A 17,700-nucleotide genomic window follows, 5' to 3' on the forward strand; every position below is an offset into this window, starting at 1 on the left:
GGGATGAGAGGCCAGGTCTGCCTGAATCCAAAGTCTGTGCCCTCAGCAGCCATTCTGCTCTGCCCACTGCCCTCTCGGTTGGGCAGAGACGGGAGGTGGGGCTGGGAGATGAGAAGGAAAATGGGTGCAAGGGAGGCACTGCCTCCTGGTTCTACTCTACCCCCTGGGGGTTAACTGTGGGCACGAGGTGGTAGAAGAAGCAGGCAGTGACCCACGGGCCCGCCAGGAGCCACTCCTGAGCCGTGGCTGCGATGCAGTACCTGCTCAGCCTGGAAGAGGAGTGTGTGATGGGAAGGGGGTGTGTGCAGGGGGAGTGGTGCCTAACCTGGCCCTGGGTTAGTGGAGCAATCCAGGCTGAGGTGTCTTAAGCAGTGGCCTGACCCCACAGTGGTGCTGAATCAGCGCAGGGCAGATTCAAAAACTACTGAGTGTGTAATCCCAAGAGGCTGAGCTCCTTAGTGAGGGCGCTCCAGCCCAGATCCCCAGGGAGCCCACCCGTGAGTCAGGGAGTCCCTGTGGAAGGAATTCTAGGCTTCCTGCCAGCTAAGTGACACCAGCACCCCCTCTGAGCCGTTGTCCGCAGGAAGGCTCCTTCCTGTAAGCTGTGCCCATAACATCTTACATGAGGACTTTCTGACTTGCCCCAATCAACTGTGGGCCTTGGCATCTAAAGTTTCGGACACCTTTGCTACATAACCATGCATGCTGTATTCATCTTTCAGAGCCGGTGGCAAACACAAAAAGGATCTAGAGACAGGAAGATAAACTGTCCCACATCACAAAGCTAGGAAGAATCTGAGTCCGTGGCAGGCCACTGCCAGAGAAGAACAGGACGTCTCCCCGACGGTACGAGCCAAGCTGTTAGGACCGCAAAGGGATAAGCTGTGCAGACTTTAGAAAGCCCCCCAAGAAGGGTGTGATGCAGAATATGTGGCTATCGGAGTCTACAAAAACAAATTAAAAATCAGCGCCCTCCCTTTATCCAGGATGAAAAAGACTGAAAGAGGGGTTTGGGGCCACATGCAACGAAGACAAGTCCGGATCAGCCAAAACACATTTGTAACATGTACTTTTCATGCCAGAAATGATCTTAAAAATCATAGAATCCAAACTGAGAGACAGGCCTCCCTTAGGATCAGGCAAATGGCAAGAGCGAGCAGGCAGCTGACGTCAGGATGTGCCAAAGCATCACACACACGCTCGCCTTTCATCCCCACATCCAAGCCCATGAAGGGGGCACTGCTGGTATTTCCCGTTTGCAGAGAGGTCGGGCGACCTGCCTTGGGTTACACAGCTAGCAAGTTGCAGACCCAGAACCTGAATCTCAGTCTGATTCCAAAGTGCATGTTCTTAACTTAACCACTCCACTTCACCTGCCTCTAGTAGGAAACAAGAGTCAATCCCTCTTCTGTGTTGTTTTCCAGTATATTGCCAATAAGATTTAGGATAAGACCCTGTTCTTTGGCCTTTAAGGATTCAAAGAACCTGCTCTGATTATTACCTATTGTAGAAGCAATCATACCCCTGCTAGAATGATAATCCGTTCTGAAGAGCCCCCAGCAGTTCAGGAACATCACTGGACCTTCCAAACAACTGCTCACCTCCAATCCCACAAAGAGAGAAAGGAGGCCAGAGAAAAATAGTTTTGCCAAGATTCCACAGGGCTCCTGGGTCACGGGTTCCCATGCATCAGAACCAGAGCCACGGAGAGAGCGGCTGTGAGCCTCTGACTACACTCTCCCCCAGTCCTATGGGACTCACCTGGGATGTGCTTGGCCCAGCCAATAATGACCACGAGCTCCCTGTCTGCCAGATCACAGAGAGTGGTCAGAGCCTTGATGTCGCCCTCTGGCATGCCAGGGGGTGGCATGGCGTAGAGTTTGTCCGGCTCAGCCACCAGCAGGTAGGAGACGATTTTAGTCACTGCAACAACAAAAGGGAGAATGTAAATGCCTGGGAAAAGAGGAAAGGGGCCAAGGTGGAATCTGAGATGGCTCAGGAAGAAAAGTCGGGTTCCGAGGAGCCCCAGGAAGCTCAAACATGGCTAAAAACACCCCTCCATTCCTCCCTCCCTCCCTCTTTCTTTCTCTCTTTCTTTCTCTCTCTTTCTTTCTTTCCTTCTATTTTATTGGTGATAGTTGATTTACGATGTGTTAATTTCTGCTATACAGCAAAGTGACTCAGTTATACATATATACATTCTTTTTTATATTCTTTTCCATTATGGTTTATCCCAGAACATTGACTATAGTTCCCTGTGCTATACAGTAGGACCTTGGTGTCCGTCCATTCTATATGTAATAGTTTGCATCTGCTAACCCAAAACTCCCAGTCCATCCCTTTCTGACTCCACAGAGCTGCCGGCAGTGATGATTTGGGCTCTTGGGAAATATCCCAACAAGGGAAGTTGCCTGGTGAATTCTCTTGAGATGAACGTGGTTCGAGTGGGAGGTGAGGGATGCTGGGCCTGTGCCCTCTTAGGATCATGCTGCATTTGGAGCTACATTCTGTAAATGCCACAGGAAAGAAAGGTCTTCTGAATGAAGCCTGAAGTACCCGATACCAATGCCAGACACTGATGCCCCTCCCCGTGACCCTCTGTGCCCCATAACCCAGCAGTGTGAAGATGGCATTTCCCCAAAGGGACGCCAGATGTTCCAGGAACAGATGCTGGCGAGAGGGGCAGGGACTGCCCTGCACTCACATGGCTTTTTAGCAGGAGGAGAAATCTGTAAGCTCAGGTATGGGCTGCTCTCTGAGTCCAGCCGTCGCTTGTATTTCTGGCGGCCTCCACGCACTCGATCAAGGCGCACACCTTTTGGGGAGGAAAGGGAGAAGGTCTCAGAGTTGTTCAACATCACCAGGGGTGTTAGCGCTGACTTTGGAATTTCAGCAATGGCTAAATCTTCAGGGCTACGTGCCGATGGCTTTTTTTTTTACAGCTGCCACATGGCCAGCCTCAGGCCAGGTGATTGGACAATCCTAAGATAATTGTCTTCACAGTAATAATGGCCCATCCGGGTTGCCCTAGGCCTGGTCCTGCCTCTCTGGAGTCAACATCCTCCTGAAATCCATCCCAAGCAACTTTCAGCTCTTGAGTCTTTCTGTCTCCAAAAGACAAAGCACAACAAACACACTCCTCCAACAGCTGGGGAAAGAAGACACATCATTTTAGATCTGCCGTGAAGCCAGGCAGGACTGAGTTAGCTTTACCAAGAGAGGAAAGGAATCCCTGCCATGCGCGGCCCCTCCAAAGAGCTATAACAAAGATTTGCAAACTGCTCACATAAAAAGCATCTAGATGGGCACTCGTTACAGATGTCAGTTTCTGGATCCCTCCCTCAGAGATTCTAGGATTCAGTTCTGTCTGTCTATACAAACGCCCCACGGGATGAGCATGCTGTCTGTCCTGGCCACACCGGGAACACCGGTGCCCGGAAGGCTCTCAACAGCATGTACAGAAGCAGCTGTGGCCATTCCACCCTGACGTCCCTTTCCAGGAGTGAGGCCCTATCCTCGGGAGACAGACCCCTTATTGTCACTGGGTCCATACCACCTTCAAGAGTGCTGCCCACCCACAGCTCCTGCTGTCTGGACAGAGCTGTTGGTACCATTTGACAGCCCCACCAGCAGGCGGGGCGGACAGGACCTCCAGGGGGCTCCTCACCCAAGGCTACACAAGCCTGTGTGTGGCCACCAACCTATGTGACCTGACATGAAAAGATGGATGGGACACATCAACTGAGCTCCAAGTGAGAACGAACACAGAAAGCAGAGCGGCTCTCCTTTCCTTACCATGAAATGGACCTTGACTAACACACATAAGAAGTCAGAGACAGAGCCAGCGTCCCCAGAGGAAGCAAGCTCAGTGGCTTCAACTCCTCCTCCTTTCCCCAAAGGTCAAGAGTGTCATGGGCACAGGGCCCCAGTCAGGTGATCTTCAGGGCCCTGTCTTTCCCCGGCACTTCCTCCTGCCTGTCCTACCTTCTTCCATCTTCCTAGCGCACGGGGGTGCTCGGAGGACCAGGAGGATGCTGTAAGCACACCCAGCCAGACTGCCTGAGGGGACTGTCTTTTGGGGGCCAATCAGTGCTCGCCCTTTCACCAGCAGCATCCTTTTTACCCCACAACCTGGCACTTTTGTGTTTGATGCTGAACATGGCTGTAGTGAACTCTTTTCCCCAGGAAAGGGTCTACCCAGCATCCCACCCCTGCTTCCTATTTCAAGGCAATTCCCCTGTTGTGAGTCATCTTACTGGGGAGGGTAGCAGTAGTGCTGTCAGCCGCAGGGGTGTGGGCAGCCCTGGGCCAGACTCTCCTGATTACTGCATCTCCCGTGCCTGGGCTCTCAGGGGCTTCCCTTGGTCCTTGTCTGGCTAAGTGTGGTCCTTGAGCCTCCTGACGGGTGTGCAATGAACTCCCCTTCTGCTTCGAGAGTCAGAATGGGTTGCAACTGACCACCTCTACAGTGGGTTCTCTGGGACAAGACACTGCGATAAGGACATGAATGTAGGCAAGTTTATTTTGGAGGCGTTCTCAGGAAGAAAGTCAATAACGACCGCAGCTTCCTAGCGGATGTGGCTGTATAATCCACATCCATCAGTACCTCGGACCTTGAAGGGGCAGCCGAATCCCATCCAGCACAAGACCAAACTCATGTGCTGATGGGACTCTGGCTCACCCCTCCCGGCCCCTTCTGTGAGGGTAGAAGGAGCAGGCACATAAGGGCAGGAAGGAGGACGGTTCCTCCCTTTGGGGAAAAGGTTTTTGGGGAGAAGTTCCCTGTTTGGAAGAGTCTTCTTGACCCCATCCTGTGACACAGTCACAAAGCAGCTCAGCCCTGCCTAATACACCCGAGGCGAGTCAAACCCTCCACCAAGCTTCTCCCCCTGGAAAGCTGGCAAGACCAAGAGTGAAAATGCCAAGCGTCAGGCATAAAGGACTGTGAGGACCCCAGTTTCCTGAGCACCTACTATGTGCCAGGGTCTGACTTGGAGTCCAAGATGAACCCCTTCCCCGCTTCACTGACTTTGTCTGCTAGATGCCAGTCTCATGAGCTTCCCCCTCCCACCCAGGCTGCCTGATCCCAGACAGATGTCAGCAGGAGAGTGAACTGTTCCACAAAAGTAAAAAGAGGCGCCCATCCCTCAGCAAGGCGAGAAGATGGGCAGATGCCACCTCTGTCGCAGCATCCGTGTGAAATACTCTCTGTCCTGATACAGGGCCTGGCTCTTCGTGGGTGTTCAAGAAAGTCTTGACACATACAGGAATGGATATGCCTCCACCCAGGCTGGGTGCTTCTTCCTGGGCTCCAATAACACACCGGGCTTCCCCGAACGACTAGGCGCCCCTGACAGCCAGAGGCTGCTCACTATGCTACTCCAGGGACTGTCGTGGCACCCAATGTGCCACGTGTATGCTTAGAAAATGTGAGCTGTTACTATGATCACCGCTGTCATCATTATTATTACTCTTCCCCTGTGCTGTGTACAACCCTCTGGTAAGTCACATTGATAATGATAATGAGAACAGCCTAACTTATGGAGGACTTTCTGTATGTGTTGCCCTATTTAAGCCACAGCATATAAAGCAGGTGCTATTATCCCCATTTTACAAACGAGAAAAACTGAGACTCCCAGAGATTTAGCAATGTGCCCAATAAATGAGCCAATATCCAAGCTCTTTGCCATTCCAGTGTATGACTTCCCAGGGCACAGCAGGTATAAACTCTCTAAATTTTCTCCACAGATCTTTATAGCACAATGGTCAATAGCTCCAATCAATAAGTGTATCAATTAACATGTTATTCTGTTTAAAAAAAAAGTAGCCTGTTGTGTTTGATTATGCACGGATTGATCCCTGGTATGAGGTGTGTGTGTTCTCCTTGCTTCCTGTCTGCTTTCCAAGTCCTACTCTGAACACAAACCCAAGTCACTCAAGCCCACGGGATCCAGCGATCAAGGTCCCTTATGAGTTGTGTGGCCTTAGCCAAGCTGGCGCTCGTGGCCTTGGTCTGGGATACAGGGGAGGGGGCAATGGTAGTAACAACTCTGCTCACCGCATGTGGCTGTTGTGACAAATGACATCATAGTGGGAAAATTATTGGTAAATTGGGAATTGGTTTCAGTAGCCAGGTGAGGCCATCACTCCCATGGCTCTGTGCTCTGACACCCACCTGGCACTTCACATGCCACCTCCAATTCAGTGGGTTCTTGGAGGACAGGGCCCAGGTCTGCCCCATTTTCTGAGTTCTCCCTCCCCCCCACCTACACTGCCCCACAGTCAGGGTTTATCAAAGACCATTTAGGGTAGAGGGGTCCTGGGGCATAGACCCAGGCTGGGGTTGGGCAGATGGGCCCCCACCTAAGTGACCTGCCCATACCATCAAAGGTACCCTTGAAGGCCCCGTTCAACTATTATCTCTACTGGGAAACCTTTCCAGACTCCCCTGGCAGAGCTGGCCACGCCATTCTTGGGCTCCCTTTGTTCTTTCTCTGTACAGCAACTAAGGTCAAAACAACTCTTCACCATCACGCACTGTGTGCCCATCTCCCTGGCGGACTGTGGGCAACTTCTGGACAAGGACTTTCATTTATCGTTGCAGCCCAAGCTCAGCACACAGCCTGCGGTCAGTAACCAAGTGTCTGAGTAAAATGACGTGCCCAGTTAAAATGAAGCTCTTCAGAGTTAAGAAACAAAAGAATCTCAGGGTCTGATCCTTGCCCCAGCTTCCATTTGTCTCTCCAGCCTCCAGAAATTCATGCTCTCAAGGCAGCCTATTCCTCATGAAACTTCCTCCTTGTATTGAGATAATTCTTTCTCCAGATCACTCCTTACCCTGCATCCCATCCAACAAGGCCACCTCCCTTCCATAAGACAACGCTTTATGGACTTGAACATCCTTGGGCATCCACCTTCTATGCTCAAGTACCCTTTATGTTCTACATTTTATACAGTGTTTTAGGCCAGCCACCTCCTCGCCTTCCACACATTTGTCTGTACTGATGCGACCTGATGCGAGAAAGGTCAGCCCCTCAAGGGCAGAGACAGTGGACAGAGGTCTGAATTCCTTTGCGCTCTGCCTAAACAGACATTGGTCTATGTTTATACTTATTATCTGCCAATGTGTGTTTATTGGGGGACTTCCCTGGTGGCACAGTGGTTAAGAATCCGCCTGCCCATGCAGGGGACACGGGTTCGAGCCCTGGTCCGGGAAGATCCCACATGCCACGGAACAACCAATCTCGTGCGCCACAACAACTGAGCCTCTGCTCTAGAGCCCACGAGCCACAACTACTGAGCCTGCGTGCCACAGCTACTGAAGCCCGTGTGCCTAGAGCCCGTGCTCCACAACAAGAGAAACCACCACAATGAGAAGCCCGCACACCGCAGCAAAGAGTAGCCCCCGCTTGTTGCAACTAGAGAAATCCTGTGCGCAGCAACGAAGACCTAAAGCAGCCAAAAATAAATAAATAAATTTATCAAAAAAAAAAAAAAGAAAGAAAGAAAGAAAGAAACAGCCCCTCCCCAAGAGGTAATACAGCAAGATGTTGTATCATGAATCCTTTAGAAGTGGATCACCAAATACTAACAGTTGGATCTGGCAGACATTATTAGTTTCCCACCCAATTTCATTCCATTCCCCCTCTTCCATGCTAACAGAGACTGGATTTTCTTCATAGGCACATAGGGCTTTCTTCATAGAGAGCCCTAGCCAGTCCCAGCATTCCTGTTGCCCACTTTCCCAGTTTCTCTGGTAACCAAGGCTGGTCATATGACCTGGTTCTGGCCAATGGGATGTAAGGTGAAGTCCATGGTGGGGGCTTCTGGGAATGGTTTTGTTTTTCTGATAAAAGAGACAGACATAAAAAAAAAAAAAAAAAAAAAGAGACAGACATAGTTGGTGCAGCTCTTTTTGCCCTTCTACTGCCCTGACCTGGAAGATGAAGCCTAGAGCTGTGGCAACCACCTTGTAACAATGAGGCAGCCATGTGAGGATACCGGAGAAGAAAGGCAGAGCCTGAGCCCTTGATGCTGTGGCTGAGAAGCCTGTGCAATTGGCCATTTCTGGTCTTCTTAGGTGGGGCGATCAATCTCATTTATCGATGCTTAAGCCACTAGCAGTCAAGTTCTCCGTAACTTGTAGCAGAAAGCAATTTTCACTGATAAAATGGGCAATTACTTTTTAAATTAGGATGCTTAAGTCTTACAAACAGCAAATGGAAAAAAATAAAGGCGGGGACTTGAACCTGAAATAAGAGTTGCCTTATTGTTTGTGTTCTTATGTTAGTGAAATATCTAAAAAAGTAGGCTCAGGGAGCATATTAAAATACTAATTAACTTAAAATTGCTGTCCAGAATTATTAGATTATATCATCTTATTGATACTTTCTGAATTTAAAAAAGCATCAATAATATTCTCATGTAAAGTATACCAGAGCTCCAAATACTATAATAAATACTTATCCTTTGTTTTAACTACAGTTCAACACTGTGTCATCTTTTAACATGTGCAGGCCAAAATTTAAATATTCATAAGTGTGTCATGAATATGTAGTGAGTGCTCAACAAATGTTAGCCAATGTAATTATTATTAAAAATATCAATACTTCACCCTTGAAACTGTTCTGTATCTTGACTGTATCAAAGCAAATATTCTGGCTGTGATATTGTACTATAGCTTAGCAAGATGTTACCATTGGGAGTAACTGGGTAAAGGGTACATGAGATCTCTCTGTATTACTTCTTACAACTGCATATGAATCTACAATTATATCAAAATTTAAAAGGTTAATTAAAATTTTGTTTAACTACTTGTGGAAATGTAACCCAGCGATTCCACTCCTAGGTCTATACTCAAAAGAACTGAAATCAGGACCTCGAACAGATACTCATCTGCAAATGTTCATGGCAGTATTATTCACAATAGCCAAAAGGTAGAAGCAACCCAAGTATCCTTTCTTTTTTTTTCAAAGGTCCTTTTAAAATTTTTTTTAATTTTAAGTTTCTTTTTGGCTGAGCTGTGTGGCTTGTGGGATCTTAGTTTCCCGACCAGGGATTGAACCCAGGCCCTGGCAGTGAAAGTGCCAAGTCCTAACCACTGGACTGCCAGGGAATTCCTCAACCTAAGTATCCACTGACACACAATGTGGAATTATACACACAATGGAATATTATTGAGTCATGAAAAAAGAATGAAGTTCTGATACATGCTATGGCATGGATGAACCTTGAAAACATTATGCTAAGTGAAATAAGCCAGACACAAAAGGAGAGATGTTGTAGGATTTCATTTATAAGAAATAACTCGAATAGACAGAAAGTAGATTGGAGGATCCCAGGGGTGGGGGTGGGGGAGAAATGGGAGTTATAGTATAGTTTCTATTCGGGATGATGAAGAAGTGTTGGAAACAGGTAGTGGTGATGGTTGCAAAACACTGAACGTGCTTAATGCCACTGAATTTTATGTACACTTAAAAATGATTTTTAGGGAATTCCTTGGTGGTCCAGTGATTAGGACTCAGCACTTTCACTGCCATGGCCCAGGTTCAATCCCTGATTGGGGAACTAGGATCCCACAGTCACACAGCTTGGCCGGGAAAAATAAAAAGTTTTTAAAAGGCAAATTTTGTTGAATATGTTTTGCCACAATTAAAAAAACAATGTAATATACCTAAAACCACTGAATTGTACAGTTTAAATGGGTGAATTATATCTCAATAAAGCTATTAAAAGATTTTTAAAAATACTTCACTTTTCTCTGATTAGTGGAATTAAATAACATAAAATGTGTGAAACATAGTAATGTGCTCAGTACACAGTAGGCCCTCAATAGTCATCTCTTTCCTCTCATCTGCCTGTGAAAGTGGTAGTGTCTGCCTTAAACTGCTAGCTTTCTTCATGGGAAGAGAGAGAAACATACCCCTTTAGTTATAACTACCGTGGGTCAGATGTTTTAAAACTCTCAAGAAACTAAGGTTCAGAGAGGTTGAATATTGTGCCCAGGGGCACACAGCGCCAACACAGGTACTCTCTTGGATATGCTCGGCTGCAGCCATATAGTCCCCAACCCCCAGCGGTACCATCACTAGGCTGGTGGCCCTATAGCTACAGCGTCCAATCCCACTTCCCAGCTCAGGGCACAGGAAAGAGCAAAGAAGCTGCTGGGCTGCTCTGAGGAAGAAACTGCCTGTGGGGAGGGGAGTGGGGCTCCCCCAAGCCTCTGCCCCATCTACTGACCTATCCACACTGCAGGCACGTCAGAGCAGCCGGAGCCCGCGGCTGCCGTGTCCTGGATCACATGTCCACTTGCTGACTTGATAAGATGAGGCTTCTGACTTTTTTCTTAATGGAAGTAAAATAATTCCTGCTTCCCTCCGACTCCCCCCCTTCCCCTCGGTCGCCCCCCACCCCGACGCTGGATGAGATCCCAGCCTTTCCGAAGTAAAAATAGCAGAGTGTGCCAGGGCGGCAGCAGCGTGGGGGCAGTTTTAAGTTTCTTTCTTTTATCCCAGGCACTAAAAATAACCGGTTAAAGCTCAGAAAAGCCTGGCCCTGCACCTGGCCCCCAGCCTGTCCCAGGCGCTGCCCCATCACATTTCTCTTCCCACAGGAAAGGCTCAGACAAGGCAGAGAGGGAGAGGCTCTGAACCTGTGTCCTTCTTCTGCCTCCTCTGCAGAGCTGCCGTCCTGACACTGCAAAGCTGTCATGGTCAAGACTCTTCTCTTCCCCTTACCTAGAAACCCTCCCCCCCCACACACACACACAATTTAATGTCCTTGGTTTATTAAGGATGTGTGCAATGCTTTAGAGTTTACAAAGCTATTTCCATATGTCATTTGATCTGTGTACCAAAATTGAGGGAGGGAGAACACATGATGGTTATTATTATTCCCATGTGAAAACTGAGGCTCAGAAAGGTCAGGTGACTTTCTCAGGGCCACACAGCCAGGAAAGGTCTGAGGGAGGATCTGAACCTTAATCTCTAAGTCTTATCTCCTTTGCCCTGAACTTGAGACCACCTACCCTGTATGATTGTCAGAATGCCCCGAAAGCCTTTGAACTACGCAGACCTTAAGGACTTACCCACTTCGAGGTTCTAAGTCAATAGGGGAGATGTACAGGAATGGATAATTTTGCAATGCTCCTCTAATGATTCTGACTACCTACCAGGTCTGGGGAGCATGCACTAAACCTATTTTATGCAGTACTTTTGTCTAACCAGTGTTCCTTCCAGGAGACTTAGGTGTTGACTTTCTACCTATAAGTTCTACCAAACTATAGCTGACTCATCTCCAGAAAGAGGAACAAATCACACAAAAGGTGATAGGAGTACTCTGGGCTCCTGAGGGCCCAGGGGCTGTGGGTCACGTGGACACACTGATGGATACCCCAGCCCAGCAGAATGCCCTGCCTAAACACTCATCTACACCCCCCGCACGATCTGAGCTCCCTTCAGCCACCCTGTCTGGCAGGAGGTCCTGGGTGACAGGTGAGCTCACCTTGCTGCCTCCGACAGGACAGCTATCTCGGGCTGCCCCTTATCTGGTGCCATATCATAATGGTGAAGAGTGCCTCACTCCTGACTCACTATAAGCCCAGAGAGCCTTGCGGGTGGATAAACACACATGCCACCTAATATTCCAGGGCTTGTGCCAGCTGCTCCAGGATGGGTAAGATGGTACTGGGTGATGAGACCCTGGCCTTCGGCTTATTAAGGAAGTGTCCGCTCTCCTGCTGCTCTCTCCTCTGGACCCTTCTCACCCAGGGCACCGTGTCCCCAAGGACGTTTCAGTAGGGCTGTCCTATCCTTGCATTCCCAGCTGCCAAAAAGTCTCTAGAACTGAACACCTAACCAGGAAAGACTATTTCAGCCCAGCCTCCCTTTCCACTCCCTTCCTCTTTTTCCCACTTTGAGGAAGGGCTACAGGCTTTGCTACTGGCCAAGGCATCTCAATGAGTTGGACTGGGCTTCTTAGAAGGAATTCTTGTATAACCAAGGAGACTAGATTCCACCCAGCTCTGTTATTTACTAGCTGCGTGGCCTTGGGCAAATCACTTAAACTCAGTTGCACTAGATCAGTCATGGCAAAAAGCTGTCAGCTGTGCCACCACCCTCCATTTCCTAGTCTGTGGCAGACATTGCTAATCAGTCACAGCACTCTTGCTGTGACTGATCCCAGGCACTGCCTAAGAAGCCTTCCAATCGTGCATTCTAGGCAGCTGGTCCCCACCCTACAGTTGACAGTCCAGCTAAAAGCAATTTGCCATCCTGGAGCCAGCTCATTGTACTCAAAAGTCAAGTCCAGCAGGATCCAAGACCAACATGGGTAAGGCAGATTAGGAAAGCATCTTTACAGTAGCAGGTTAAGTAAATAAATAATATATATTTTAATGACACAGAAGTGCAAACCATAAAGGAGAAGACTGATACATTCAATTTATTAGAATTATTAACTTCTGTTCATCAAAGGATGCCATAAAGAGAAGAAAGCTACAAATGAGATTTTTACACCACCAGCTACTGAAAAAATGACTCATAAAAATGACCAGAATATATAAAGATTTCTAAATAAAGCAGAAAATTTGAGGAAAGCCTCAGACAAGTACCTCACAGAATACAACTCTGTTTACTCCTCTACATACTGTCTGTGGCTACTTTCACATTACAACAGCAGATTTAAATAGTTAAGACAGAGACCTTTTGGCCCACAAAGCCTAAAATATGTATCCGGCTGACTCCTGTAATACAGAAATGAAAATAAATGAATGATAGCGCCATGCAACAAGAAGCATTCACCTCAGAAATACTGATTAAAATAATTAAGATGCAGAAGAATATGTATAGTATAATTTCATTTAAAACTGAAAAACATGATATGATTTGAGATACAAATATATGATAAAACCATAAAGAAAGGCAAGGGAAAATAATGTGGAATCAGGATGATAGCTGCCCCTGAAAGTAATGAATGCGGCTCAGGCAGAGGGAAGCTCAAAAGTAAGGATAAAGTTTCTTTTTCTTAGACTGGGTGGAACGTTATCAATATTCTTCCTACTTCACATACGTTTTTGGCAAATGACAATGCCTGCCCTTTAAAATATGTTATTCTTTTCCCATCCCAACATAGTTTTAGCTGGACACATGGCATCCCAGCTAAAGACTACAATTCCCAGACATCCTTGCAAAGACGTGTGGCCGAGTGACTAGATTCCACCAATGGGCTGTGAATGGAAGGAACTTGTACTACTCTGGGTCTTGCCCTTCGAGGGATCGGATACAGGCTTTTCTTCCTTTTGGCTGTCTCGGAGATGGGTCCACAAGTGGAAACCACTTGTTAAGGATGGCAAAGCCGCCAACCAGTCCTGGATCACCTTAGACATATTGGACTGTTATATGAGAGATGAGAGAGAATTAAAGTTCTATCTTGCTTAGGTTTGAGTTTTTTGCTTTGAGGGAGGGAGTCTCTTTGTACAGAAGTTTAGCCTTACCCTAACTAATATAACATACTATAAATATTTTTCTGGATCTACTTGATGCTTACTTTTTTAAAAAAATTATTTATTTATTTATTTTGGCTGCGCTGGGTCTTAGTTGTGGCACGCAGGATCTCTTAGTTGCGGCATGCGGGCTCTTAGTTGCGGCACGCATGTGGGATCTAGTTCTCTGACCAGGGATTGAACCTGGGCCCCCCGCATTGGGAGCACGAAATCCTACCGACTGGGCCACCAGGGAAGTCCCTCAATGCTTACTTTTTAAGGAAGTGTTATGCTTGTTTTCATTTTTATTTTTAGAGTGGATAGATATATAGTAAGGGCTGTCAACCCTTCAGGAAAGTTTTGTTGAGAAAGGGAGCAGGGTAAGGTAGCAGCAGCTGAACAGAGATCAAGTTTGGATCAAAATACACTTGTGGGTGTTTTAAATTAAATTCTGTTTGGGTGCTGATGAAAATGATCCAGCAGTGAGGAAGGGTTTGATGGGGTTGGAAGCAGACATGATACTATAGGAGTGAAGTCCCTAATAAAGAAAGAGGAATGCGATTCAGTGCAGAGATGGGGAGACTGGCTTTTGATAGGAACAGAAATACCTCTACCAAGAGTGAAGACAGAAAACAAGTAGGTAGGTTTGCGGATTCAACAGCAGGAAGTTTAGAAATTCCCCACTTGACTGTTTCTATTTTCTCAAGCAAATATCAAGCAAGGTCATCGGCCAAGGAGCAGGGAAAGAAGCTACGGGAGATTCACAACTGCCTTCTGAAACACGGAAGAAACCAGTGATGTAACATGATGCAGAGTATCTTAAATCAGTGACTAACATTTTACTCTGCGGTACAACTCTAGGGGTTTTCCCTGGTGAATCAGGAGCAAGATGAAACAGCAACTAACTACTATCATTCCCATTTTACAGAGGAGGAAAGGGGAGGCTTCAAGAAATTAGTAAATCACCCAAGGAGCTGATAAATGGTGCCGCTGGGCTTTTACCGGGTCTGTATGACCACTGAACCTGTTATCCAATGTCTGACGAGCCAGAAGCCCTGAATGAACAGTAATAAGGGCTCAGCACAGACAAGACCATCTCCTGTGACTTCATTCAATTAACACTTCCCCAACCAGAGGTCATCAGGTCATCGTGCCTGAGTGGCCCAAGGCGTGAGGCCACATGGGAAGATCTTGTGAGGCGTCAGATGTGTGTGTGTGAGCATGTGTGTGTGTAGGGTGGAAGGTGGTTCAGGGGATACAAACAGCCATCAGAGTTCTTGGGCTCTAGTTCAAAACTATTCTTTGAAGTGCTCGAGAGTTGTTTTGTTTCAGAACACTAATGTATTTTGGAAAAGAAAAAGAATTTTTAAAGGCAAGTCATCTCTCATCCTCTTTCTTCATTCACAGGGCCAGAAAAGTGGTATTTCTGGCATGGGCTAGAGGCGGGATACTCTATAAATACAAAGCCATTAAATCCCATGCAGCGGGAACCTGATCAGGGCCTCCTTTTAATTTCCTGACATGAGCTGGCCACTAACCCAATTACCCAGAATCCCCGGAGGAGCCCTCTGCCTTCCCAACAAGCACAAAGAGATTGAGAGCGTATTGCATGGATGTCAGCCCAGCTTTCACTGAAATCAAATATCTTTTAGAAAACACTTGGGGAAAGGCAGACCAGGGGCTGAGGGGAGGAGGAAATGAAGCGGGCCCGGGAGGCTGGTGGCCTGAGGGAGGTAAAGTGAGGTGAGCAGAAGAAGTTTGCGGGGAGAGTCTGTGCGGGAAGATTTGCAGAATTCCCGGATGTACGGGTGCCCCCTGTGACATGCAGCAAATGGTTTTCCAGGTTCTCCTGGCTTAGAGGCCATCAGGCCACACCCTCACCTATCTGGGGAGGGCGTCTCCATGGTCCTCCCAAGGGACCCTCTCATTCTCATTTTAGACCCCAGACGGGGTCAGCCTAAGGCGATGCCACCTCTAAGTCTCCCACCAGCCAATCCAGGAGGAAACTCAAGGCAGCTGGACACTAGTATGCCCCACCTAACACAATGGGCACAAAGCAGAATATCTTTGAACCCAGTATTACTTTAACACGCCCAGGAAGCTGACATTTTAAAGCGGTCCCACAGCAGATCTTACCAAGGAGTCGTCCCATCTGGTCCTCACCTTGACCTAGTGATAGACAGGTGAAGAAATGCAGGCCCAGGCTCGTAAGTGAGAAATCATAGACAAAGCAAGGATACCTAAGAGCCAGGAGGGGACACAGGCACTGACACCCAGCCCAGAGCATATTTTGTATTCAGTTTCCTATAAAGAGAATCATCACTCTTTTCTCTGAAAATACAGATTTTCATACACGGGATTTGCTTGAAGCAAGACAGACCCTTGGACATCACCTGTGCTCCACAGCCGACGCTTCCAGAACTGACAGCAGCCTCGAGGCAGAGGCTGAGCCAAAGAAAGTCCCACTTCTGACCTTTTCCCTGGCAGCTGCTGGGCCCCCAAATCACGTGGCGCTCTCTCAGGTTATTTTACTTAAGAAAGGAAAGACTGAATAAGGCATCCAGAGCTTCTGGACAGAAGAGGGAAGCAGCGTTCTGATGTGCAGGTGAGATGCAGAGGAGGGGGAGGCTGGTCTTCCATTCTCCCCTTCTCCATCCCCCTCCCCCAGAAGACCCAGGACCCCAGCCCCTGGCTCCCCGATGTCGAGGAGCCTTGAAGATGGGGCGGGGGGGGGGGGGCACCTGGGGAAGGCTGGGGTCTGCATTTCAGAGTCAGGTCAGAGTCTGAGGGAGACAGAGGGAGGCTGGGTGCCTGCACATGATGGGGGGTGGGGGGACGGGCACCTAAACAAAAGCAGAAGCCAGGGCAGCTCCCTGGCAGGGACACAGGCTTCTCGAGGAGGCGCGCTCCTCTTAAGGGGCCGGTCCCCGTGGAGCTTCAGAGCCCAGGATCTTGCCAAGGCTCTGTACTGCGGAGAAGAGCTGAACGAAGGCGCTCAGAGCCTTTGTGTCATCTTCCCCCGTCAGCAGCGGGGGCAGGGCAGGGGGGGGCGGAGGGAGCGTTCTGGTGACTGCCCTTCTCCTGGGGCAGAGCTCCTGAGGGCTGAGCCCCCGGGAAGTTCACCTCAGCACACCTGCCCGGCTCCCGCCAACAGCCTCAGATGCCCACCACGCGTGTGCTCCCCACCTGAGGCTCTCGTTCCCCCAGCAGCCCACACCATCATCCTGGGACACACAGCGTCCATCTCACTCCTTTTAAGTAGCTGGCGGGGTGCCTGGCCTGCTGTTGCCGATGGATTGCGCCCCCGGCCACCTGCTTCCCTGCCTCTGTGGATCCCCTCATCATTCTGCCTTTCTGGGGCACCACTGGGAAGTACCCCTGCTCTCTTCCCGGCACCGGGTAACCCCTCAAGAGACTCTGCTCAAAGGTTGCAAGGTGGTCCAGGGATTTCAAGTGGCGGTCCCCACTTTTTCCTTATCTCTCCCTCCCTGCTCATAATCCTGGGGGGGCGGCGAGGTGGCCTGGGATTGGAAGCCTCCCCGCCCCTGACCTGGGCCATGCGGAGCAGACACAGCAGAACAGAGAGAAGCTCCAGGCTCTGGGACCAGCTCCCCTCAAACCAGCGTGAGTCGCTGCCGGACTCAATTTTGTCTCCCTTCAAATGCAGGAGTATATTGATAGCAATCAGCTTCTTCTGTTCCAAGCTCCTCAGACGCTGTGAAGTAAGCCAAGAAGGCTACACGCTCCAACTAGGAAAGGCTGTTGGACAGCTGGCCCCTGCCCGAGTCAGGCCCCTCACACCTGGCTTCCCAGAACATCCTCACAGACTTAAGAGCAGAGTCTCTCCAAGGCTGACAAAGCCTTCGGTTGCTTCTCAGCAGCATGCAGAGGGGGGAGCCAGGAGACCAGCGCGGAGGCACGCTTCTGAGGGCCTCTGCGCCTCAGTTTCCTCATCTGTGCACCCCAGGATGCTCTGGAGGAGGTACAGAGGACCTGGTTCAGCCACTAGCTGGGGTCACACCCCACACAGGGGTAGACCAAAATTGGGGAGAATCAAAATGAACAGACACAGTCTTTCAGCAGGTCCAGCACAGCCTGTTTCTAATCTAGAAAGAGAACTGCTTCTTCAGTTGGTTCCCCGGGTGGAGCAGCTGGCATGCGAATAAGAGCTGAGGGGCCTCCTCCACGTCAAATGGGTTGCATGAAACAACTAGTAAGAA

The 17,700-nt window shown here is 48.8% G+C and overlaps 1 protein-coding gene across 4 annotated transcripts in view; it reads right to left on the reverse strand.

Annotated features, from left to right (window-relative positions):
- ESRRB (estrogen related receptor beta) overlaps window positions 1-17,700 on the reverse strand; it is a 105,504-nt gene that overhangs the window by 13,340 nt on the left and 74,464 nt on the right. For 2 of the 4 annotated variants that reach the window (XM_065872935.1, XM_065872937.1), the window contains 2 exons: window positions 2,705-2,815; window positions 1,762-1,923 (listed from right to left, as the gene is read on the reverse strand). In XM_065872935.1, the coding sequence (XP_065729007.1) occupies window positions 1,762-1,923; window positions 2,705-2,815 (273 nt within the window). Of the gene's footprint in view, window positions 1-1,761; window positions 1,986-2,704; window positions 2,816-17,700 lie in introns of all 4 variants that reach the window. The other 2 variants (XM_065872936.1, XM_065872938.1) reach the window with 2 other exon arrangements.

This window comes from Phocoena phocoena, chromosome 2 (genome assembly GCF_963924675.1).
Source record: "Phocoena phocoena chromosome 2, mPhoPho1.1, whole genome shotgun sequence".
NCBI classification, from domain to species: Eukaryota; Metazoa; Chordata; class Mammalia; order Artiodactyla; family Phocoenidae; genus Phocoena; species Phocoena phocoena.